Raw genomic sequence first — 25642 nt, 5'->3', positions numbered from 1 at the left:
AGTGTGTCCGAAATTGAAGGCCATGTGTGTTTTACAAAGCGTCCATAGTGCCCGAACAGTGGACCCCCCCGACATGTGACCCCATTTTGGAAACTACACCCCTCACGTAATGTAATAAGGGGTACAGTGAGCATTTACATCCCACAGGTGTCTGACAGATTTTTGGATGCACATGGCCCTCGATTCCAACCAAATTCTTTCTCCAAAAGCTCAATGGCGCTCCTCTTCTGAGCATTGTAGTTTGCCCGCAGAGCACTTTACTTCCACATATGGGTTATTTCCATACTCAGAAGAAATGGGGTTACAAATTTTGGGAGTTTTTTTTCTCTATTGAGGTAACACCAGCATTTTAGGGAAAAAATTCAAATTTTTTATTTTCACGTCCAACTTTAGCGGAAATTTGTCAAACACCTGTGGGGTGTTACGGCTCACTATACCCTTTGTTACGTTCCTTGAGGGGTGCAGTTTCTAAAATAGTATGCCATGTGGGTTTCTTTTTTTGCTGTTCTGGCACCATAGGGGCTTCCTAAATGCAACATGCCCCCCAAAAACCATTTCAGCAAAATTTTGCTTTCCAAAAGCCAAATGTGGCTCCTTCTCTTCTGAGCATTGTAGTGCGTCTGTATTGAACTTGACGTCAACACATGGGGTATTTCCATACTCAGAAGAGATGGGGTTACAAATTTTGGGGGGGCATTTTCTTCTTTTACCCCTTGTAAAATTTTTGGGGAAAACCAGCATTTTAGTGAAAAAAAAAATTCATTTACACATCTGAATTTAACGAAAAGTCGTCAAACACCTGTGGGGTGTTAAGGCTCACTAGACCCCTTGTTAAGTTCCTTGAGGTGTGTAGTTTCCAAATGAGTATGCCAAGTGTGTTTTTTTTTTTTCTTTTTTTGCAGTTTTTTAGGGACTTCCTAAATGAGACTTGCCCTCCAAAAAGCATTAAAAAAATCCCATTGTTGCTCCTAGTCCTCTACTGCGCCCGCCGATCACTTTACATCTACATATGAGATATTTCCTTACTCAAGAGAAATTTGATTACACATTTTGGGGGCCTTTTTCTCCTTTTTACCCCTTGTAAAAATTCAAAAACTGGGTCTTCAAGAACATGCGAGTGTAAAAAATTTTGATTTAGAATTTTCTAAAAACCTAAACAGTTAAGTAATTTTTAATACTTTTGAGGCGTGCAGTTATTTTATAATGGGGTCATTTATGGGATATTTCTAATAAGAAGACCCTTCAAATCCACTTCAAAACTAAACTGGTCCCTGAAAAATTCAGATTTAGAAAATGTTGTGAAAAATTGGAAAATTGCTGCTGAACTTTGAAGCCCTCGGATGTCTTCTAAAAGTAAAAGTAAAAACATGTCAACTTTATGATGAAAATATAAAGTAGACATATTGTATATGTGAATCAATATATAATTTGTCTATTTTCCTTTTAAGCCGAGAGTTTCGAAGTAAAAGAATGCAAATTTTTCATCTAATTTTTCATCTAATTTTTTTATTTTTCACCAAGAAATTATGCAATATTGACAAAAATATACCACTGACATAAAGTAGAATATGTCACGAAAAACAATCTTCGAATCAGAATGAAAAGTAAAGGCATCCCGGAGTTGTTAATGCTTAAAGTGACAGTGGTCAGATTTGCAAAAAAATGCTCTGGTCCTTAAGGTGTTAAAACTAGGGATCGACCGATTGTCGGTATGGCCGATATTATCGGCCGATAATCACGATTTTGGGCATTATCGGTATCGGCAATTACCTTGCCGATAATGCCCCGCCCCCGCACCGCGACCCCGATCCGCCGCACCGCGACCGCCCCCCGTAGTGCTGGGCGGTATACCGGTATGGATTTTTTCCCTTACCGCTATACCGGTCGGGCCCCTCCCCCACCCTCCGAGTCAATAAAAAATGACTTACCCGTAATGGGGGTGGTCCGGGCCATCCATCGTGTAGTGTACGGCGGCATTCCGGATGGAGGGTGAACCGGTCCGGGCTGTCCTTCTTCTCCGGGGGTCCTCTTCTCCACTCCGGACAGGCTCCGGCCTAGTACGCTGCATAGACGCCGCTGCGCAGTGACGCCCGTGCGCAGCGACGCACCTGACGTCACAGCGTAGCGGCGTCTATGCAGCGTACTAGGCAGGAGCCTGCCCGGAGTGGAGAAGAGGACCCCCGGAGAAGGACAGCCCGGACCGGTTCACCCTCCACCCGGAATGTCGCCGGACACTACAGGAAGGGAGGATGGATGGCCCGGACCACCCTGACAGGTAGGGGGAGAGAAGCGGGTGGTGGTGGCGGCGGCGGCCTATGGCACCGCAAAAGCCACCGCAGTGCATTGATTTAAAGCGCACGCTTTAAATCAATGCTCTGCAGCGGTGTCGAGGGGGGATAAATAGCCGATAACGTATACCGGAATATCGGTATAAGTTATCGGCTATCGGCCCTAACCTCCACCGATTATCGGTGTCTGCCCTAAAAAAACGATATCGGTCGATCCCTAGTTAAAACCATATCTTCTTTGCTGGAATTTCCGCACTGGTAATCTGCAGCAAATATGTCTAGTGTGCGTTTACCATTAGGCTAGGAACACACTTCTGCGTTATTTCTACAATGGTTTAGTGTTGAAATACCCCCCCCCCCCCCCAAGAGTTTAAAGGAGTGATTCATACAAAGCCTTGTTTAATTAAATAGCAAGCTAGCCATGTGGCTTATGTTGGCCGTAACCGCCTATCCTGGGCTGTTCACATGCTTGTACTTTTTGGAGGTTAGATAGTAATCAGTCATACTTGGGTTGCTGGGAACACACTATGATACTGGTTAATTACTTGATGTTACTATGATCTTTTGCAGCTTGTTTAACCTGGCATTGGATAGAAACAGATAATTATAATAGTTATAGCTATTACAGATTCTGAACACCCTTTGGTTTGGTCCCCCATTCATTTTTTACATGTAAACATGTTGAAGGCCAAATCAAGCTTCTTAACAGCCTGGATATGTGTAAGGGCATAGAAAAGGTTTAAAGTTGAATTTTGCCACTCTGAAATTAAACCAATTCATTTAGAATACTTTCCTTTTTCATTCTTTGGGACCCCCTAAACAATGGAAGGCAAAGCAAACATCTTGTACAATGGTGAATTGGCCTGTATGTTAGTGTGGATAGATTATATGACGGATTATAGAGAAACCTGTGGAATCCTAGAAAAGTGTAAAAATCTATTCCTAATAAATAACCTTTTTTTGGTTTGTTTTATTTGAGCTATTTCAATTCTTAATGCTGATTTGCAGATGACTCAGTAGAGAGAGACACACAGAAGTCTCAAGCGCTGAAAATGTACTTATCTGACAAATGTTTCAACTTGCCACAGCTTTGCCCTAAGACCTGTATGCATGCTATGTAATTGAAACTTGATTTTCTGGTTTGGTTTGCTTTGTGGTAGACCGTCTTGGGCAGGTGATCTGCCTTTTTTTCTTCTCAACCACTTGAGTGCATTTTCTTGTGGCTAAATAAAAATGTGTGCTAGATTTATGATTGGTGAAAATATGAAGCTTGTTATGTTTGTGTCTCTTCTAATGACTGTTAATGCTAACTTTTATCCTAGAAACTTAACAATGGGTTAGGTGATATGTTTATGGGCAGCCTTGTACTGCAGCATAAAGGATAATTCAGGTAACTGAGATATGCTTGTGAAAGGGAAAATATGCTTAAAAATGCCCTGAAGTGTCTTGTCATCTTACATTCCCTTCTATTTGCCATAAAACCTTTTAAGCTAGCTTTCTACTTGTTTTGTTTTTCATTTCCAATGCTGCTTCTTTTCCAACTTTTTTGTCTGCCACTTTTTTTCAAGGCTGTGGAAATACCATTTTTTTTTGTCCTGGGACAGATTTTTACTGCCTTCAGGGTACCAGTTCGTAGGTCAGATGCAGTTCACCCAGCCCACAGAGTGTAAGGAGGTAAGTAGTGATACATTGTATACCTCCTGGCCCGCAAGAACATACAGTAAATAAGTGATCTGTATAAATTGCTGCTTTACTGTAGGCCCTTTGTTTGCTGAGCGCTATGCTTACTTTGGGAATGTACAGTGGACAGCCAACTATATATATATATATATATTGTATCCAGTGAGCAAAAGTTCACTTAGCCTCCTGGTCCCTGCTCTAACCTGGTCCAAAGTAGCCCGGCTCCTAGAGATGATGTCACTAGTGGTAGAACAAAAGCAGGAATGAGGGTGAGGCTCTATTCACATTGTGTGTGTGTGTGTGTGTGTGCGCGTTTGTTTTTAGCATGCCTTTTTTTGTTTTAAAATGGTATGTAAAATGTGAACAGACCCTTTTTGGCACTGTGTTCCCAAACAGGGAGTCTCAAGCTGTTGAAAAAACTACAACTCCCAGCATTCTCGAATTTTGTTTAGGAAGACACTGCTTTATGCACTATATGAGAGCACCCAAAACGTACTAACCCATTTTTTGTTTTTTAACTAACCCATTTTCTGTGAAGAAAAGAAACACACAAATTGGTTAATACATTTTGGGTGTTCTCTCCTGGAAAGAGCACCCATAAAGTGCATGAAGCGGTGTGTTCTTAAATAGCGAATGTCCCTCTGTTGCTAACCTACAACCCCTAGCATTCACAGAAAGCCTTTTGGGAGTTGTAGTTTTGCAACAGCTTGAGACCTCTTTTACCACCCTCATTCCTGCTGTAGCTCTACCTTTTAATGACGTCAACACTAGAGGCAGGACTACACCTGAGCAGGAACCAGGAGGGTAAGTGAATACTGTAAACAGTAATCTATATTAAAGAGGAAATCTCATTGTAGAATGGTTACATTGGACTAGAGGAGCTCTTAGGGTATGTTTGGGTGTGTGTGTGACTGGAATTGTCTGTACTGTGGTCTTCCTGTGTAGTTGTTCTGTGTGGCTTCCCTCCCCTCAATGATGGATTTTTGTTTCAGTTCTTGTGTTAATGTTCTATTGGCATGACTCTGTTGGGAGTGGAGGGGGAGGGTCTATCAGAACTGTTTATATGTCTGTTGTTCAGTTGAGGAAAAAAAAATAATATATGTTTAATAAAAAAAAGGATATCTCATGCAAGAAAACGTATCCTCTAGTTGTGGGGGGTCCGAGCACTGGTTCCCCCTGCGATCTCCAGCGCATCATGACCCCCGCTTGAAGCGGGGGCAGCCACACCTCCTCCACCTATCTCTATGGTAGAGCTGTTCGGCTCTCCCCATAGAGATATATGGCGGGGGTCGTGATGCGCCGCTCCGGGGGAGAGGTGGGCCCCAGTGCTCGGACCCCTGCGATCTAAAACTTATCCCCAATTACTGAGACAAATAAACAAGGCAGCAAATCAGAATGAGGTGATAATAATGTGGGACTTTAATTATCCTTATATAAACTTGGAGACTGAGACCTGTGAATCTCATAAAGGAAACGGGTTTCTGACTATAGCTAAAGACAATTATCTGTCTCAAATGGTGCAGGGCCCGAACAGAGGCGCTGGACTTATTAACCAACAGACCTGACAGTAACTAACGTGCAAGTAGAAGGACACCTAGAAAATTGTGATCATAATATAATACATCATAACTTGTTCTTCAATAAGGGAATCTCTTGAGGGGCCACAAAAGCAATTAACTTTAGGAAGGCAAAGTTTGATCAATTCAGAGAAGCCCTTAACAATATAAAATGGGATAATGTCTTCAAAAATAACAATACTGACACTAAATGGGAGACTTTTAAAAATATCTTAAATACTCACTGTAAGAGGTATATACCTTATTGGAATAAAAGGGTGAGAAATAAAAGAAAACCAATATGGATGAATACAAATGTTAAGTGAGCAATAAATGACAAAAATAAAGCATTTAAACTTTATAAAGCATTCATACTTAAACAGGATGGCAGTGAAGAAGAATTAAAAAGCTATAGAGAAATATATAAAAAAAATAAAAATAAAAAAAAAGACAGACTCATTGCCAAAGAGAGTAAAACTAACCCCAAAATGTTCTTTAACTATATAAATAACAAAAATAGTTAAAATGAAAGTGTTGTCCCTTTAAAAAAAAAAACGATAAAGAACAAATTATAAACGGGGATCAGCAAAAAGCAAATATTTTAAACAAATTCTTCTCCACTATATTCACCGAGCAAAATGAAATGCCAGGTGAAATACAGCGAGATAAGGTAAACTCCCCAGTACAGGTCACCTGTCTAACCCAGGAAGAAGTACAGTGCCGCCTACAAGAAATCAAAATAGACAAATTGCCAGGTCCAGATGGCATTCACCCCCATGTTCTAAAGGAATTAAGTAATGTAATAGACAGACTATTTTTAATATTCAGGAACTCTATAAAAATGGACTGTTCCCCAGGACTGGAGCAATATTTAAAAATGTGGTGCCAATATTTAAAAAGGGGTAATAAGGTGACCCCGGGAATTATAGGCCTGTTAGTTTAAGCTCTGTCGTATGTAAATTGTTTGAGGGTTTTCTAAGGGATGCTGTTTTGGAGTATATTGATAAAAAAAAATGCATGACTCCATATCAGCATGGCTTTATGAGGGATTGGTCCTGTCACACTAACCTGATCAGCTTTTATGAGGAGATGAGCTCCAGACTGGACCAGGGGGAATCGCTGGATGAAACAACCAGGACTCTAACTTAACCACCTCACTAAACAAAGTAATCTGGGGAGAACAAGCTTAGTATGAGAGATGACAAGGAACCCAATGGTCACTCTTTATGAGCTCCAAAGATCCTGAACTCATTTGAGAGAATCCTCCAACAATTACTGTAGCACACCACCAATCTGGGCTTAATGGCAGAGTGGCTACAAATTAGGGATCGACCGATATTGATTTTTTTAGGGCCGATACCAATAAGCTGTGGACTATCCAGCCGATAGCCGATAACTTATTCTGATATTATCAGCTATTTCACCACTTCCCCCCAAACCCCCCCCCCCCCTCAGCCCTACAGAAGCCGGTGCAGATCAATGATTTAAAGCGGGGGCTTTAAATCAATGAACTGCAGCGGCTTTTTTGGGGCCAAAGACCGCCGCTGCCGTCACACGCTTCTCTCCCCCTGCCGGTCCGTGACCGCTGCTGTCCGGTTCTCTCCCCCTGCCTGTCCTGAGTTTAACCACTGCTGCTGCCCCATCTCCGATTTTATAACTACCTGTTCCCGGGGTCCGGAGTCTGCTTCTTCTGGCTCCCGTCCTGAGCTGTCACTGTGCGTACTGACTGTGCGTCGCGTTGAGGACGTCACTCGTCATTGCGCATCGCACAGCGTAACGCAGGACAGCGCAGGACACCGCAGGAGCCACAAGTAGCATGGCCCCAAGGCCCCGGGAACAGGTAATTATAAAACCTGGGATGGGGGAGGCCGCGATCGTTGGGCCACGCGCTATTAACCCTTCCGAGCGCCGCATCGAAAGTGAAACTAAATGCTTCCCGGCTGCTCTGTCGGGCTGATCAGGGTCATCGCGATAAAATCGCGCGGCCCCGATCAGCTGCCCAGAGTGAAGAAGGTCTCTTGCCTTCTCCGGCTGCGTCCAGGCTCCGATTGATTACTCCCAGCCTGAGTTACAGGCTGGAGCAATCAATCACAGATTTCACTGATTGTTGCCATGCAACGGCAAGGCAGCAGTCTGTGAATGAAATCAGCCATTGCAAGCTGATAGGTCTCTTTGGCAGTCTGATCAGAACAAAAATGGTACCGCTAAAAACTTCAGATCACGGCGCAAAAAATGAGCCCTCCTAGCTCCCTGAACGCAGAAAAATAAAAAAGTAATAGGGCTCATAAAATGACAATTTTAAACACTATATAAATTTTCCTGCATGTATTTATGATTTTTTTTCTGAAGTAATGTACTATCAAACCTATACAAGTAGGGTATCATTTTAACCATATGGACCTACAGAATAAAGATAAGGTGTCACTTTTACCAAAAAATGTACTGCGTAGAAACGGAAGCCCCCAAAATTTACAAAATGGCATTTTTTCTTCAAGTTTGTCGCACAATGAATTTTTTTTCCATTTCACCATGGATTTTTCAGTAAAATGACTGTCACTGCAAAGTAGAATTGGTGGCGCAAAAAATAAGCCATAATACAGATTTTTTTAGGTGTAAAATTGAAAGGGTTATGATTTTTTAAAGGCAAGGAGGAAAAAACGAAAATGCAAAAAAGGTGAAATCGCTCAGTCCTTAACCCCTTCAGGACCAAGCCCATTTTGGCCTTAAGGACCAGAGCGTTTTTTGCACATCTGACCACTGTCACTTTAAACCTTAATAACTCTGGAATGCTTTTAGTTATCATTCTGATTCCGAGATTGTTTTTTCGTGACATATTCTACTTTAACATAGTGGTAAATTTTTGTGGTAACTTGCATCCTTTCCTTGTGAAAAATCCTAAAATTTGATGAAAAATTTGAAAATTTTGCATTTTTCTAACTTTGAAGCTCTCTGCTTGTAAGGAAAATGTATATTACAAATAAAAAAATTTTTTTATTCACATATACAATATGTCTACTTTATGTCTGCAAAAGTGACGAGTTTTTACTTTTGGAAGACACCAGAGGGCTTCAAAGTTCAGCAGCAATTTTCCAATTTTTCACAAAATTTTCAAACTCACTATTTTTCAGGGACCAGTTCAGGTTTGAAGTGGATTTGAAGGGTCTTCTTATTAGAAATACCCCACAAAAGACCCCATTATAAAAACTGCACCCCCCAAAGTATTCAAAATGACATTCAGTCATCATTTTAACCCTTTAGGTGTTTCACAGGAATAGAAGCAAAGTGAAGGAGAAAATTCACAATCTTAATTTTTTACACTCGCATGTTCTTGTAGACCCAATTTTAAAATTTTTACAAGGGGTAAAAGGAGAAAATGTATACTTATATTTGTAGCCTGATTTCTCTCGAGTAAGCACATACCTCATATGTCTATGTAAAGTGTTCGGTGGGCGCAGTAGAGGGCTCAGAAGGGAAAGAGCGATAAGGGGATTTTGGAGAGTACGTTTTTCTGAAATGGTTTTTGGGGGGTATGTTGCATTTAGGAAGCCCCTATGGTGCCAGAACAGCAAAAAACCCTCACATGGCATAACATTTTGGAAACTAGACCCCTTGAGGAACATAACAAGGAATAAAGTGAGCCTTATTACCCCACAGGTGTTTCAGGACTTTTGCATATGTAAAAAAAAAAAAAAAAAAAAATAAATTTCCACTAAAATGTGTTTCCCCCCTAATTTCACCTTTTTGCAAGGGTTAATAGCAGAAAATACCCCCCAAAATTTGTAACCCCATTTCTTCTGAGTATGGAGGTACCCCATAAGTTGACCTGAAGTGCACTATGGGCGAACTACAATGCTCAGAAGAGAAGGAGTCATATTTGGCTTTTTGAGAGCAAATTTTGCTCGGGGGGCATGTCACATTTAGGAAGCCCCTATGGTGCCAGAACAGCAAAAAAAAAACACATGGCATACCATTTTGGAAACTAGACCCCTTGAGGAATGTAATAAGGAATAAAGTGAGCCTTATTACCCCACAGGTGTTTCACGACTTTTGCATATGTAAAAAAAAAAAAAAAAAAAAATACATTTCCACTAAAATGTGTTTCCCCCCTAATTTCACCTTTTTGCAAGGGTAAATAGCAGAAAATACCCCCAAAAATTTGTAACCCCATCTCTTCTGAGTATGGAGGTAACCCATAAGTTGACCTGAAGTGCACTATGGGCGAACTACAATGCTCAGAAGAGAAGGAGTCATATTTGGCTTTTTGAGAGCAAATTTTGCTCGGGGAGCATGTCGCATTTAGGAAGCCCCTAAGGTGCCACAACAGCAAAAAAAAAAAAACACATGGCATACCATTTTGGAAAATAGACCCCTTGAGGAACGTAACAAGGGGTACAGTGAGCATTTGCCCCCCACTGGTGTCTGACAGATCTTTGGAACAGTGGGCTGTACAAGTTTTCATTTTCACGGACCACTGTTCCAAAGATCCATCAGACACCTGTGGGGGGTAAATTCTCACTGCACCCCTCATTACATTCCGTGAGGGGTGTCGTTTCCGAAATGGGGTCACATATGGTTTTTTTTTTTTTGCGTTTGTCAAAACCGCTGTAACAATCAGCCACCCCTGTGCAAATCACCTCAAATGTACATGGTGCGCTCTCCCTTCTGGGCCTTGTTGTGCGCCCCCAGAGCCCTTTGCGCTCACATATGGGGTATCTCTGTAGTCGGGAGAAATTGCGTTACAAATTTTGGGGGGCTTTTTTCCCCTTTACCTCTTGTGAAAATGTAAAGTATAGGGCAACATCAGCATGTTAGTGTAAAAAATAAAAAATGTTTACACTAACATTCTGGTGTAGACCCCAACATTTCCTTTTCATGAAGGGTTAAAGAAGAAAAAGCCCCCCAAACCTTGTAACGCAATTTCTCCCGAGTACAGCGATACCCCATATGTGACCCTAAACTGTTGCCCTGAAATACGACAGGGCTCCAAAGTGAGAGCGCCATGTGCATTTGAGGCCTAAATTAGGGTTTTGCATAGGGGTGAACATAGGGGTATTCTACGCCAGTGATTCCCAAACAGGGTGCCTCCAGCTGTTGCAAAACTCCCAGCATGCGTGGACAGTCAACGGCTGTCCGGCAATACTGGGAGTTGTTGTTTTTCAACAGCTGGAGGCTCTGCTTTGGAAACAGTGGTGTACCGGACGTTCTTATTGGGGGAGGGGGGCTCTGTAGGGGTATGTGTATATGTAGTGTTTTTAACTTTTTATTTTATTTTGTGTTGGTGTAGTGTAGTGTTTTTAGGGTACAGTCACATGGGCGGGGGATTACAGCGAGTTTCCCAGCGCAAAATTTGCTGCATCTCAAGATGCGAGAAACCCACTGTAAAAGCCTCGCCCATGTGAATGTACCCTGTACATTCACGGGGGTGGCGGGGGGGGTTTGCACCAGCTGTTGCAAAACCACAACTTCCAGCATGCATGGTCTGTTAGTGCATGCTGGGAGTCATAGTTTTGCAACAGCTGGAGGCACACAGGTTAGGAAACACTGAGTTAGAAACAGACAATGTTTCCCAACCAGTGTGTCTCCAGTTGTTGCAAAACTACAACTCCCAGCATACCCAGACAGCTGAAGGGCATGCTGGGAGTTGTAGTTTTGCAACAGCTGGAAGAGCACAGATTGGAGACCATTATACAATGGTCTCCAAACTGGGGCCCTCCAGATGTTGCAAAACTACAACTCCCAGCATGCATGGTCAGTTAGTGCATGTTGGGAGTTATAGTTTTGCAACAGCTGGAGGCACACAGGTTAGGAAACACTGAGTTAGAAACAATGTTTCCCAACCAGTGTGTCTCCAGTTGTTGCAAAACTACAACTCCCAGCATGCCCAGACAGCCAAAGGCTGTCTAGGCATGCTGGGAGTTGTAGTTTTCAGACTCCTAGAAGCAGCAGTGAAGATCTTCACTGCTGCCTCTGAGGACTACATACTTACCCGTTGCTGCTCGTCCACGTGGCCGGTCCTGCCGCTGCTCCTCGGTCCCGCCGCTGCTCCAGGTAAGTCCGCCGGTCCCCACGTGTTCCCCCCCGAATGCCGCAGGTCCCCGCGAGCCCCTGCAGCCTTCGTCCCCCGTTCTGCCCGACTTCCAGGGGCGGGCAGTGCGGGGGATCTGAACTTTCACCCCAGATCACTGTGATTGGTCCACAGGGACCAATCACAGTGATCGCTGACCAGGACCATCAATGGATGGTCCTCGGGGTGAATCAGAAGTTGTCCCCTGCTGGAAACAGCGGGACTTCTGCCAGTTAACCCGTGCGATGCTGCGCATCCCCAGGTTAACTGAATGTCATTTATAAACGCCGGGATGCGCGAACGCACTGCACAACCCGGCGTTTATATATGACATTCTGCGGGAAGGGGTTAAGGGGAGAATTCTACTTTTCTGAATTCCACTTGAATTCCGCATGAATTCCGCTTGAAAACGATGTTGGGTGGAATTTTTCTTTTTACCATTTACTTCTGTTGGATTCTGCTTGCGGATTCCACTTGAAGAATGAACATGTTCTTTCCTCAAGCGGAAAAGGAATTCAGTGTCAGAATTCCGCTAGTGGAAAACATTAAAGTCAATGGGCAGAGGAGATGTGCATTAATATGGAGCGGAGAATTCAAGAGGAATTACTCAAGTAAATTCCTCTTGAATTACTCAGTGTGAACGCACCCTTACAGTAAAGCATGGTGGTGGCAGCATCATGCTGTCAGGGTTGAGGGAAAGCTGAAAAGTGCGCAAAGATATCTTTAATGATAACCTGATCCACACTGCTCTGGATCTCTGTCCAACAAGACAGTGACCCTAATCCAGGACAACACAGCAGTGGATAAGGGACAGCTCTGTAAATTTCGTTGAGTGGCCCAGCCATAGCCCTGACACCAAGTTGAACATCACTAGACAGACTTGAAGATGGCTTCCATCAACGGTCACCATCCAACCTGACGGAGCTTGAGAGAATCTGCAGAGACGAATGGCAGAAAATCCCCAAATCCAGGGGTGCAAACTTTGTGACTTTATACTCAAGAAGACTGGAGGCTGTGATCGCTGCCAATAGTGCTTTAAGTAATGAGTAAAGGGTCTGAATACTTAGAATGTTTTAGTTTTTTCCTTTCGATAAATTAGCACAGAGTTTCTAACTTTTGGTCTTTACTTTGTAATTATAGGGAATTGAGTGCAGAATGATTGGGTGGAGGGGGAGGGAAACTCGTTTTTTTTTTTTTTTTACATTTATTTTTATTTTTGTTCACAAACTAACAAAATGAAATGGTGTGAAGACTTTATGAATGCACAAGACTGTAAACCAAATGGATCATAATGTATGTGTATAGATTCTCATCTGTTTCCTTTAATACACAGGTAATAGCTTTGGCATGTTTTGCATTCCTTTTATTACATCACTTCAGGAAGGTTTTCACAAAAGTGAAAAGTTAAAATATTTTACTTTGTAAAAAAAAATGCATCATTTTAATTTTTTCATGTACAGTCCTCACTAATTTAAATAAACTAAGTTTTTAGAGATGATATAAAATAAAAATGTTCACCTTTTATGTGTTTTGTAGTGCTGAAGACTTCTCATTCTGCCAGTTATCTTACATCTAAGACCCATCACCAGCACCCGTACACACAAGTCTTATTGTGTGTCTTGGAACCACAGTCAGATGTACAAAGAACCATAATTGCTTCACATTTACCAAGAGCAGACAATCACCTACTTGTTCCATACAATTAGAAGGGTTTTGAGTATTTAATGTTATAAGTGTGCTTCTGGGAATGAGAAAAAATGTCCTTGCTATAGGGTCTTCGAACCGACAAGTTTCTTCATTGCTGTGAGTAACCACAGCAAATGTAAAATGCTGAAGCAGTTTTCTAATACTCCAAATACTTGATTGAACTAGGTTTATATAAGTTAAAATGTGTATCTCTTAGGCCACGGCTATGCCTAAACTTTGCGTAGACAACCTTGGAGACTGCACCAACTCTCTTTCCCTGCACAGCAGTCCTTGGCTATTTAAAGGGGTATTCCAGGCAAAATCTTTTTCTATATATATCAACTGGCTCCGGAAAGTTAAACAGATTTGTAAATTACTTCTATTAAAAAAAAATCTTAATCCTTCCAATAGTTATTAGCTTCTGAAGTTTTCTGTCTAACTGCTCAATGATGATGTCACGTCCCGGGAGCTGTGCATGATGGGAGTCATCAGAGAGCAGTTAGACAGAAAACAACAACTCAACTTCAGAAGCTATTAGAATTTTTAATAGAAGTAATTTACAAATCTGTTTAACTTTCCGGAGTCAATTGATATATAAAAAAAAGTTTCGGCCTGGAATACCCCTTTAAGGAACCCCAGTATTGTCCCACTCAAGTGAATATAGTGGACTGAATTTATCTGCACAGAAAGGTGGCTGGTTTTCTGCTGCACAAAGGAAAACTGAAGGACATGCAGCACATTACGCTAGTGATCTCTGGCAATCATAAATTAATGGTATATGATATGAGAATACCACTTTAGGTACTTTTTTAAAATGTTGCCTACAGATAGGATCTACATCTTGCCACAAATCCAACAAGAACGTCAACCCATACACACACACACACACACACACATTTCCATATAAACCTACATAGTTTAAAAGATATATTAACACCTTCCCCAACCTTGATGTACCGGTACGTCATGGGTCGTATGAGGGAAAGTATGGTGTGGGTAGTACTAGCGGACATCTGCTGGTAATTACTGATATCAGAGACTGCTCAGATGTTTGTCATTTAAATGGTTAAATGATGCAGTATTTAAAGGCCGCAGCATTTAAACCTTAAATACAGGTTATTCCTGTTGTCTAGTGGGCTCATCTGCACCCTCTTGCAGGGTGCCGTTGGGTTGCTGGGGAAGCCCTGAGCCTTACCTCTGCTTCCGGGTCTTACCTGGCTCTGTGATTGTTATGCAGGCTTTAGCAATCGTACGCAGATTGAGCAATGTAATGCAATGGCATAAGTTGCAAAATTGTGTGTTTTTCGTTGTTTTAATTTCCCCACACAAATATTTTAGTTGCACTATACATTTTATGGTAGAATGAAAGGTGTAATTACAAAGTACAATTGGTTGTACAAAAAAAAGCTCTTTTTTATATAGGCCTATATGACTGTCTTCATGCACGGCAGGACCTCGATCGTGCTGATTTCCACCATAAAGCCCTCAGATGCTGAAATCAGTATGGATTACGGCATCTGTGGTGGCTCTGCTCATCTAAACACCTGCAGCACAACCACGGGGATCAGATGAGCCAAGATGACTGATCGTGTGAATTTGTTTTTTAATGGAGGTCAATGGATCCAACTTTATACAGTGATCCCTCAACTTACAATGGCCTCAACATACAATAGTATCAACATACAATGGTCTTTTCTGGACCATGGTAACTTGAAACAAGACTCAACATACAATGCTATGGACAGTCCAGATCTGTGAAACGTGTCAATGGCTGGAAGAACTGACCATTTAGAATGGACATTCACTGGTAAAACGCTTGTATTACTGAAGTACATGCACTGACTGGCTGTCTGGTAGTGCACCTTACAGTACAGGGAGGTATTACATGTTCTGGACTACTCTTTACACATTCCAGGGCTAGCTTCTCGTTTGGACCCCAGGTGAGGTCGGCTCAATTTAACTTTTTAGGACATTGCGTGTAGTGTACAGGACCCTGAAGAAGCTCCTGTCCTCTACATAGACAGTGATTTACAGCTTCCAGCAGATCTTTCTTACTTTTATATATAAGGACTTGCTTTATCTCTATTACCGTATTTTTCGCCCTATAGGACGCACCGGCGTATAAGATGCACCCAATTTATAGGTGCAAAATTTAAAAAAAATAAAGATTTTGAACCCAATAGTGGTCTTCAACCTGCAGACCTCCAGATGTTGCAAAACTACAACTCCCAGCATGCCCGGACAGCCGTTGGCTGTCCGGGCATGCTGGGAGTTGTAGTTTTGCAACGTCTGGAGGTCCGCAGATTGAAGACCACTGCATAGGAGGTAATACTCACGTGTCCCCGCCGCTCCGGACCCGTCACCGCTGCCCTGGATGTCGCCGTGTCCCCGTCGCTCCGGAACGTCTCTGCTGCCGGCCGGGTATCCTCGCTCTCCGTCGCCTCCATCACGTCGTTACGCACGCCGACGCACGTACGTGATGACGAGGAAGGAGAGCGCCGGCCATACAGGGGATCCCTGAACGGAGAAGACACCGAGGAGGCAGGTAAGGTCCCTCCCGGTGTCCTGTAAGCACTAACACTGCTATTCAGTCCGGCTGTTCGGGACCGCTGCAGTGAAATCGTGGCGGTCCCGAACAGCCCAACTGAACAGCCGGGTTAGTGTCACTTTCCCTTCAGACGCGGAGGTCAGCTTTGATCGCCGCGTCTGAAGGGTTAATACAGGGCATCACCGCGATCAGTGATGTCCTGTATTAGCCGCGTGTCCCGGCCGTTGATGGCCGCAGGGACCGCCGCGATAGGGGTGTATTCGCCGTATAAGACGCACCGACTTTTTCCCCCCAGTTTTGGGGAAGAAAAAGTGCGTCTTATACGGCGAAAAATACGGTAGTTATCTACTTATTTATCTTTAATCCTCACTTTTTCCTATTTCTGGATGACATTTTGGTGGCTTCAGAACCAATTACCAGGTTTCCATAGAGTTATGGTCTCAACATACAATGGTTTCAACATACAGTGGTCGTCCTGGAACCAATTAATATTGTAACTTGAGGGACCACTGTATATGATTTTATGTTATAAAATTGTGTACACGTCAGATGGAGAAATCGTGATGTGAACGCTGCCTAAGCAAGATGTGGCGTACAGTATTTGTAACTTCTATCATGCAGCAGAAATGTTTATAAATATATGCAGGTCCTGTAGAGTACTCTCACTCCTCCTATTGATCCACCAGTATCATCCTCTCATAGAGGTTTCCCCACGGCATTATAGTGTTGTGGTGTTTCTCCAGCTTGAACCTCTTCCGAGGAAACATCTATGAGAGGAAGATACTGGAGGAGCAATAGAGAGACCTTAGGAGTGGTGAGAATACTCTGCTGGACCTGCAGATATTTACAAACGTGTTCTGTATTCTAGAAGTTACAAATACACTATATGCAACATCTTGCTTACAAATTAGGGCAGGATTTAGATTTATAGACTGCATGCAAATTGAATGTGTTCTATATGGTAATATATTTTATGGTGTGTAATCTTGGAAAATCTCCTTACAACTTTTCTAATGTTTTATGTACTATCTAATAGGCCTGTGATATTAGGATAGGGAGTATTTTTAAGTTTTAATGCTATGGCTGATCAGCACCAATAAGCAAAGGACAATTCCTGTCCGCCCCCCCAGACGCACAGGATTGTCCCTTGCTTAGATTTTCTGTAAGCAGCAGATTTTACTTCTGCTATCCTATTTTGGGTTCAGACAAGTTCATCCTGCTAGTTGTATGCCTCTTTACTCAAGCTTCATTCCAGGGCTGCTTTCTCTGGATGGTGTGAATTGTCCTTCAACTAGAAACCATATATGTAGCAGTTCTGCTCATGTTTGTTCATCCCAGATGCAGAATAATAACATATTATCTATAATATCTCTCATGTTTTGTAACCTGTGTTGTATGATCCAGTTTTAAAAGGACATTGCAAAGTGGTGTGGTCTGTTAACACGATTATTCCTTGTACTTCAAGGTAAAGGCTGTGCTTTCTGTAATGATAGAATGTTTATACCAAGAAGTATGTAACTGATATTTGTAGGCAATATGCTTTAACCTAATGCAATAAAATTTGAAGAGATGGTATTGTTGGACCTGTAGAGAAGGCATTATATAGAAGACACGTTCGAGTTGGCTTGTGGTATAGTGCACTTTATCTTCTAGGCTGATGAAAATCTTCAACCTTCTGCAATTTTAATGAGCATTAAAACATTTCAAGCATCTGTAATGGTATTAGAGTGTGTTGTCAGTCATAAAGATGGCTTGCACGCTGGATATATTTGATTTTGTATATAGTTTTTTCTATTTTGTCATTTTTACTATGAAAAATTATTTAACGTTCCATAATTGGTCATAGACACTTGCAGTAACCTATTGTGTCATTAAGTGTTGTCCTTTGGACAGTATAGCCCAGACTTGGTATACTCTAGTACAAATTTAATATAAATTTGTAGTTTTTACAGGTAATATTAATAATAATAATAATAATACATGTTAATTTGCATATTTAGATTTTTATTTATTTTTGCCCGCAAAACAAAGGCTTTCGATAACACTTTTCTAGTAAACTATGAAAGCCGATATGATCTATCGAGAATGCTTGGTGTTTAATATTGAATTGTTCTGTCAATAGGTTGCTATAAAGAGTGGTGTCTACAAAGGCTGATTTATAACAGGTTTATGACATGCGAGTGAAGTACATGATAAAATATATTATTTCTGAAGCAGATTGTGTACATGTGAATTTACCTTTAAACAAAAATGGTCATGCACATTAGATCATTGTGTCAATCCCACCTCTTTTGGTGAGACAGACCATCTAATATATGTGAAGGCTGGCCATTAACATTCTGGGTACACTCACATATAAGTATTTTCTGTTGCAGATTTTGCTACCCATTAAAGACAATGGGCAGCAAAATCTGTTGAAGAAAATCTGCAGCAGAAAATACTAGGGATCGACCGATATCGATTTTTTTTTTAGGGCTGATACCGATAATCTGTGGAGGTTAGGGCTGATAGCAGATAACTTATACCGATATTCCGGTATAAGTTATCGGCTATTTATCCCCCCCCCCCCCCCCCATGACACCGCTGCAGATCATTGACTTAAAGCGGGCGCTTTAAATCAATGAACTGTTTTTGCGGTGCCAGAGACCGCTGCCGCCACCAGCTTCTCTCCCCCTGTCTGTCTGGGGGTCCTCCTGAGTCCTATCACCGCCACCGCCCCCCCTCCACCACCGCAAACCGCACCCCCCCCCCCCCCACCGCCGCACCGCACCCCCCACCGCACTAACCCGGCCTCATTGCCTCCCCCATCCCCGGTTTTATAATTACCTGTTCCCGGGGTCCACTGTACATCTGGCTCCGGTGGTGCCATCCTGAGCTGTCACTGTGCGCACTGACTGTGACGTCGCGTCACTCGTCATTGCGCACAGCGTAATGCAGGACGCAGCAGGAGCCAGAAGTTACGTGGCCCCCGGCCCCCGGGAACAGGTAATTATAAAACCAGGGAGGCAATGGGGTCGGTGTGGTGCGGGGTGCAACACGGTGGGGTGGGTCTGTGGGGGCGGTCGCGGTGCGGTGGGGGCGGGGCATTATCGGATTATCGGCAAGGTAATTTCCGATACCGATAACACCCAAAATGGTGAATATCGGTGGATAATATCGGCCAAACCAATAATCGGTCAATCCCTAGAAAATACACACATGTGAATGTACCCTCAGAATGGAATTGGCCAAGCAAAGCTACCTCTACTCATCCTCAAATATTTGTATGGATCCTTCCTCAGTACAAGAGTTTTTACTGGGGAGAGGGAAGAAAGCCGCTAACAGATTCCTTTGCACATGGTTGCTTATCTCTCTTGTGAATGGCCTGTTTAAAACTCTGCCTGAGCCTGGTGTCACAATATATGGTGGGTCACGATGATCACCCACTACAGAAAGTGGCAACTTGTAGTGAACTTGAATAAATTTGGATTTTATGCAGTATTAAGCTGAATGCACACAATGAGGGGAATAAATGAAAAGTCTGGTAACGTATGCTTATGTGTTTTTGCTGTTCTTGTCAGCTTGATTTTTGAAAGTGGAGCATTCTTTAGTTAGTGCATTGTAAACTTTTCCCTGCTCCAAAAATTATCTTTGAAGCCATTTCAAAGTTAAGTATTTTGGTTTTATTTTAATTTTTTTGGTGCAATACTAAACACAAGTGCTGCGCAACACAAAGTAGGCACAATACCCGACAAAAAGAACAAGGCAAAGTTTTATTTATTCCTTCCCCCCCCCCCCCCATGTGTTTTTTCTGCCATCTTTAAAGAGTACCTTTCACTAAATAAAACTTTTTAATATAGTGTTCCTTGTGTAATTAGCAGACACTTTCACATTCACTTGCTTTTAAAATTATCAACCAAAATGTTTAAAATGTAATATAAAAAACGGCCACTAGGTGGCTCTGTTCTGTTCCCTGCCACAATTAAGAAAGTAAGTTTGGTCTCCTCCCAGCCTGGCAGGAGTACAAACTGAGGAAGTGCTTCTCTGCAGTGAGCTTGATTGACAGCTGCACAGAAAGTAAAAGCTCCACAGATTCTCACAAAAACCTGCACAGACTTAAAGCTGCAGGAGAGCCTCACTGATAGCAACACAGACTGAAAGCTGATTAGAGCCTGAGGTCTTCTATTCATCACAGCTCTGCAATCATATCAGGACGGAAGTGGTCCCCCAGCAGGCTTCAGTGATGTCATGCCTGCTGGGAAACGCCCACTTTTTCCTGCTGGGAAATTGCACTGTGAGCAAGAAGGTATGATGCACAGCTTTTTAAATATCTAAAAAAAATTCAGGGGTGTTAGGAGTAGTTAGGGAACTGAGTTAGTTTAGAACAGTTTATTTGGTGACATGTGCTTTTTAGATCTGTCATATAACAGGATAAAAAAAAAAAAACTGTGGGCTTATCCTAGGATTTTTTTTTCACTATGCCACAGATTGCTGCCACTTTTCCATGTTCCAGTTTTCAAAACTGCCTGTTGAAGATTTTGTTTTGTGTAGATTGCAGCACTGATTTCAATTCAAAACTGTAAAATGCGGTTTGTGGGCAGGATGGATGCAGGTTTTGACAAGGAATGCATACTGTAGATTTTGTGCCAAAGTTTGTGTGAAAATTTGTTGTGCATGCAGGGCTGTTGAGCCTTTACAATTTTGGCGTTATCATGATCATTTTGCTTTGGTTATATTGTCTGTTTATTCCATTTTGACTGTCAGGATGATTATTAATTAGCTAAAGGGTATTTATATATTGTTGCCAGTTTTCTTTATAGGGACATGAGGAAGGCAATCCTATCTCTCAAGTGTACTAACTGATTTGTAGATGGCACAGCTACATTAGGATGTCAGGGGATTAAAGTAATGGTTTACCATCAAGCAGTACAGTGGAGCAGCACAAAAATTACGTCATCTCATTAGATGATGGAATCCAGGATTAATCTTTATCTTGCAGTTTATTTTAACAGGAGAACAATATATTCACAACAAGAATAGTTGTATTTAAAGTTGGGTGTGTGAAAAGTAACCTTTTTTATGACTATTCTTATGCTAAAGGCTTTGACAGAATCATTTTGTGAATAATCCTTCTGACAAACACGTGCCTAAATGTTTTTTGGGGGGCTAAATATAACCTGAATATGAAATTAATGTGTGATCTGTTTTACTAAGGACCTCAGCTACCCAGTGTTCACAACAATGAAAGAGTTTGGTCAAACTCACTAGGCGTGTGATCTGCACCACAGTTCCATATGTCACATATACATTAAAGGAAATCTGTCACCTTGACTAACCTGCCGGAAGTGAAAGATAGTGCAGGTGACACTGATGACAATGGTATTCACTTTGTCCCGTGGCGGAGACCTTTGGTAATTTCCTCAGTTCTGGCAGCCTACTTCGGGCACAGGCGGAGCTTACTGACATCACCGCTGCTGCTTCCTGCTGGGTCTTGCTGTGAGAGAACAGCAGCGGTGACGTCACTAAGCTCTGCCTGTGCCCCAAGTCAGGTGCCTGGAGTGGGGCTAAGAGAAGATTACCGAAGATCCCCACCATGGAACAGGAAAAGGTAAGTACCGTTGTCATCAGTGTCACCTGCATTGTCTGTCGGTACCGACAGGTTAGTGCAGGTCACACTGGTGACAGATTTCCTTTAATCCCTTACTGACCACGGACATATATTCATGTCCTGTGGCCGGCTCCCGATCTTTGAAGCTTGCTCAGAAGCTGAGTGCGCTTTGTATCTGTGGGGTCCCGGTTGCTATCAGGACCGACTGCTAATACCGGACTTCGCCGATCGGGCTGATGTCCAGTATTAATCCTTTAGACGCCGCGATCAAAGTTCATTGCGGCATCTAAAACGGGAGAATACACTGACGGTTAGCTCAGTGGAGCTGTTCGGGACTGCTGCGGTGAAATCGCGGCGTCTAGGACAGCGGGAGGTGTCTTACCTTCTTCCCGGCTGTACGATCTTCGTTTGATTGCTTTTAAGCCTGAAATCCAGGCTTGAGCAATCAAGCGCAGAAAACACTGATCAATGCATTCCTATGGCAATGCATTGAACAGTGCCTGCAATGTTACAGCCCCTAGAGGGAGCTATAACACTGCATAAAAAAGTAAAAAATAAATAAATGAATAAATGTGATTATGTGATATAAAAATCAGAATCACCCCCCTTTTCCCATTTAAAACAGTGTGTAAATTAAAATAAAAACAAACGTGGTATCGCCGCGTGTGTAAATGTCTGAACCATAATATATTGTTAATTAAACCGCACAATTAATGGCGCGTACGCGGTGAAAAAATTTCCAAGGTCCACAGTAGCGTATTTTTTGGTCATTTTTTATACAAAAAAAAATTTAATAAAAAGCGATCAAAGTCCGATCAAAACAAAAGTGGAGCCGATAAAAACTTCAGATCACGGCACAAAAAATTAGCCCTCATACCCCCCCGTTTGTGGAAAAATAAGTTATAGGGGTCAGAAGATGACAATTTTAAACGTATAAATATTCCTGCATGTAGTTATGATTTTTTCCAGAAGTATGACAAAATCAAACCTATATAATTAGGGTATCATTTTAATTGTTTGGACCTACAGAATAAAGATAAGGTATCATTTTTACTGAAAAATGTATTGCATAGAAACATATATAGATAACATATAATAACTTTATTTTTCCGTCTATGGGGCAGTATGAGGGCTCATTTTTTGCGCCGTTACCTGAAGTTTTTAGGGGTACCATTTTTACATTGATAGGACTTATTGATCACTTTTTATAAAAAATTTTCATGATTTAAAAAGTGACCAAAAATGCACTATTTTGGACTTTGGAATTTTTTCGCGCGTACACCATTGACCGCGCGGTTTAATTAACGTTATATTTTTATAATTTGGACATTTCCGCACGCGGCGATACCAAATATGTTTATTTTTATTAACTTTTTTTTTATGGGAAAAGGGGGGTGATTCAAACGTTTATTAGGGGAGGGGTTAATGATCTTTATTCCCTTTTTTTTTTTCACATAATTTTTTTTTGCAGTGTTATAGCTCCCATAGGGACCTATAACACTGCACACACTGATCTTTTACATTGATCAGTGGTTTCTCGTAAGAAACCACTGATCGATGATTCTGCCGCTTAACTGCTCATGCCTGGATCTCAGGCACTGAGCAGTCATTCGGCGATCGGACAGCGAGGAGGCAGGTAGGGATCCTCCGGCTGTCATGTAAGCTGTTCGGGATGCCGCGATTTCGCCGTGGCGATCCCGAACAGCTCCCTGAGCTAACCGGCATGGTTTGACTTTCATTTTAGACACGGCGTTCAACTTTGAACGCCACGTCTAAAGGGTTAATAGCGCGTGGCACCGCGATCAATGCCGCGTGCTATTAGCCACGGGTCCCGACCCGCTATGATGCTGGGGACCGTTAATATATTTTGTTTATTTATTTATTCATTTTTACTTTTCCCGTTTTGCAAAAAAAAACAAAAAAACTAAAAAACCTTTTTAAATTTAATTTACACCCCGCATCCATTAGGGGTTAAGTGGAATGTGTAATCAGAAAATTACCTATTGTTTAAATCACATTTTTATGTTAACAGTGTTTTGCGTATCTTACCCCCCCCCCCCTCCTCATTTTTCATTTTACTATCTATATATATATATATATATATATATATATATATATATATATATATATATAAAAAATAAAATAAAAAAATTCTGAAATATTACAGTTTCCATTCTGGCCACTAGGCCTAAAACTAAGCTGAGGCTTCTTGTTCTATACAGATCACTTTCCAGAAATGGCCATCTTATCAGAGACAGGATTAGGGGCAACGCACACTACGGTATCTCTGCCCGGAGTTTATCCCGAGGGCTGCGCTTGGACAATGTGGACATTGCCGAACCCCATTGCCAACACTGCATTCTGCCCTGTATACTTCTGGAATTCTGTAGTGTACATGGGTCCTTACAGTCAGAGGTACACACAATGGGGTAGATTTATCAAAACCTATGCAAAGGAAAAGTTGCCCATAGCAACCAATCAGCTGCTTTAATTTTGCACAGGCCCTTTTAAAAATGAAAGAAATGAGCTGATTGGTTGCTATGGGCAACTCAGCAACTTTTCCTTTGCACAGGTTTTGATAAATCTCCCCCAATATCTGTGGGCCACCCCAACCGTAGAATGATCTTTGAAAAGGTCTCAGAGAATGCTCAGTAACTTTTCCAATTGATGTTAACTCCTGTCCATTGTCATCTATGTCCACATGTCCTCCTGTGAAGCATATTACTAAATGTTGCTAAAAAAAAAAAGGCTGTCAGAATGGTAGACCCCATGATGATGTACAAACAGGGAAATAAAGAAATCCAAAAATAGAAACAGGTTATAAAAAGAACATGTTTTAGTATCTGTCTCTAATCAGGAAAACTTCAAGGATTTTTCTAATTTGCCACAATTCGCCTTTCGGTGAATAGTGCGTGCACTATTTCTCCCGTTACTATCTTTCGTCACAAAATAATGGCCGTTATTAATAACTGGCTATAACGGGTTAAAACGGCCATTAGAAAAACCCCATAGACTATATAATGGGATTCTCTAACGGCCGTGTAGGATTTTGTAACTTCCGTTTTACAGCTGATTTTCAGATAGAACTTTGTGCGGAGTCATTTTGTAGTGTGAAAGGGGCCTTAGACATGCTAGCTCCAATGCTTTCCTAGCAATATTTTATCATTTTAACTCATCACTTACTAGTCGAATACCTGTGTATTCTTGGGGATAAACACTAGGGTTTTTTTTCCCTCCCCTCAGCTGTAAGGAGGCAGCCCTCCACCTCTCATGCATTATTAAATCATACTGGATGATTGCAGCCACTGTTATTTCCACTTCCATTGTGTCTGCTTCCTGTTGGTCAAAGGTTATAAGGATGGGGTACTGCATGGAGATGGAAAGCTTACAGGAAAGAGAGCCTTCGCTGCATGTTTAAACTCTGCACTCACAAGCTTGGGCATCATTTTGGTTTTCTACTGGGAAAACAAAGGTAATTTGCTTCCCCCCTCTGTGTCTGCACTTTGCTTTCAATAGCAAAGATTTCTCGCAGCGAGGATGTGTCTGCTGCTGTATGGAATGGGATTTTAGACAAGCGTTGCTACCGTCCTGTCGCATGAATGAAGGCTGCTTTTCTTCTGTCCACGCTTAGTTGCCAGAGAGGATGCGGTGCATTGCTACAGGAGATTTCTACCAGGTTTGAGAAAAGTCTATTGATAATACAGGTTACGTAAGAAAACTGCTTTTAGCTGTAGTAGAGGGTAGTTGAATGGACTCCTCCCTTGCTTTGTATTCCTCACTTCACTGTGTTTCAATGTGGTAGGGGTTTTTGGTTCCCCTTATTAATGTGATTTTGTTGTTCTTTTAGTTTGTGATTGCTATCTGTTTCATTTGTCAAAGCATGTGATTGTGTAGTGGGGGTTGGTATGTTTTGTTGGTCAAAGGAAACTGAGTGATACAATTGAACTTTTCAGTAGTGTGCTACACAAACTGTCCATCAGACTCTGTATACACATATTCTCATCTAAAAAATATTGCACACAGACCAAATCAGCCGTGTACTTAAAGGGGTTTCCATGATTCAAAAAACATAGTGTATTTCTTCCAAAAACAGTGCCACACCTGTCCTCAGGTTGTGTGTGTGTATGGTATTACAACTCTGCTCCATTCACTTCAATGAAATTTAGCTGAATACCATACACAAACTGAGGATAAGAGTGGCACTGCTTCTAAAAGAAAGCAGCCATGTTTTTA

The 25642-nt window shown here is 41.9% G+C and overlaps 1 protein-coding gene across 6 annotated transcripts in view; it reads left to right on the top strand.

Moving 5' to 3' along the window:
• Positions 1-25642, top strand: part of GAB1 (GRB2 associated binding protein 1) — a 139615-nt gene that overhangs the window by 36899 nt on the left and 77074 nt on the right. The window contains exon 1 of one of the 6 annotated variants that reach the window (XM_056562887.1): positions 21359-21409. The exons of 4 other annotated variants lie outside the window; for them this stretch is intronic. In XM_056562887.1, the coding sequence (XP_056418862.1) occupies positions 21395-21409 (15 nt within the window). In that variant the 5' untranslated portion in view covers positions 21359-21394. Of the gene's footprint in view, positions 1-21358; positions 21410-24787; positions 24882-25642 lie in introns of those variants that run through there. One more of the 6 variants, XM_056562891.1, reaches the window with a different exon arrangement.

The sequence above is a fragment of the Hyla sarda genome, chromosome 1 (assembly GCF_029499605.1).
Source record: "Hyla sarda isolate aHylSar1 chromosome 1, aHylSar1.hap1, whole genome shotgun sequence".
In the NCBI taxonomy this organism is placed as follows: Eukaryota; Metazoa; Chordata; class Amphibia; order Anura; family Hylidae; genus Hyla; species Hyla sarda.
The sequence above is the reverse complement of the archived record's forward strand: the minus strand, read 5'-3'. Positions and strand labels throughout refer to the sequence as shown.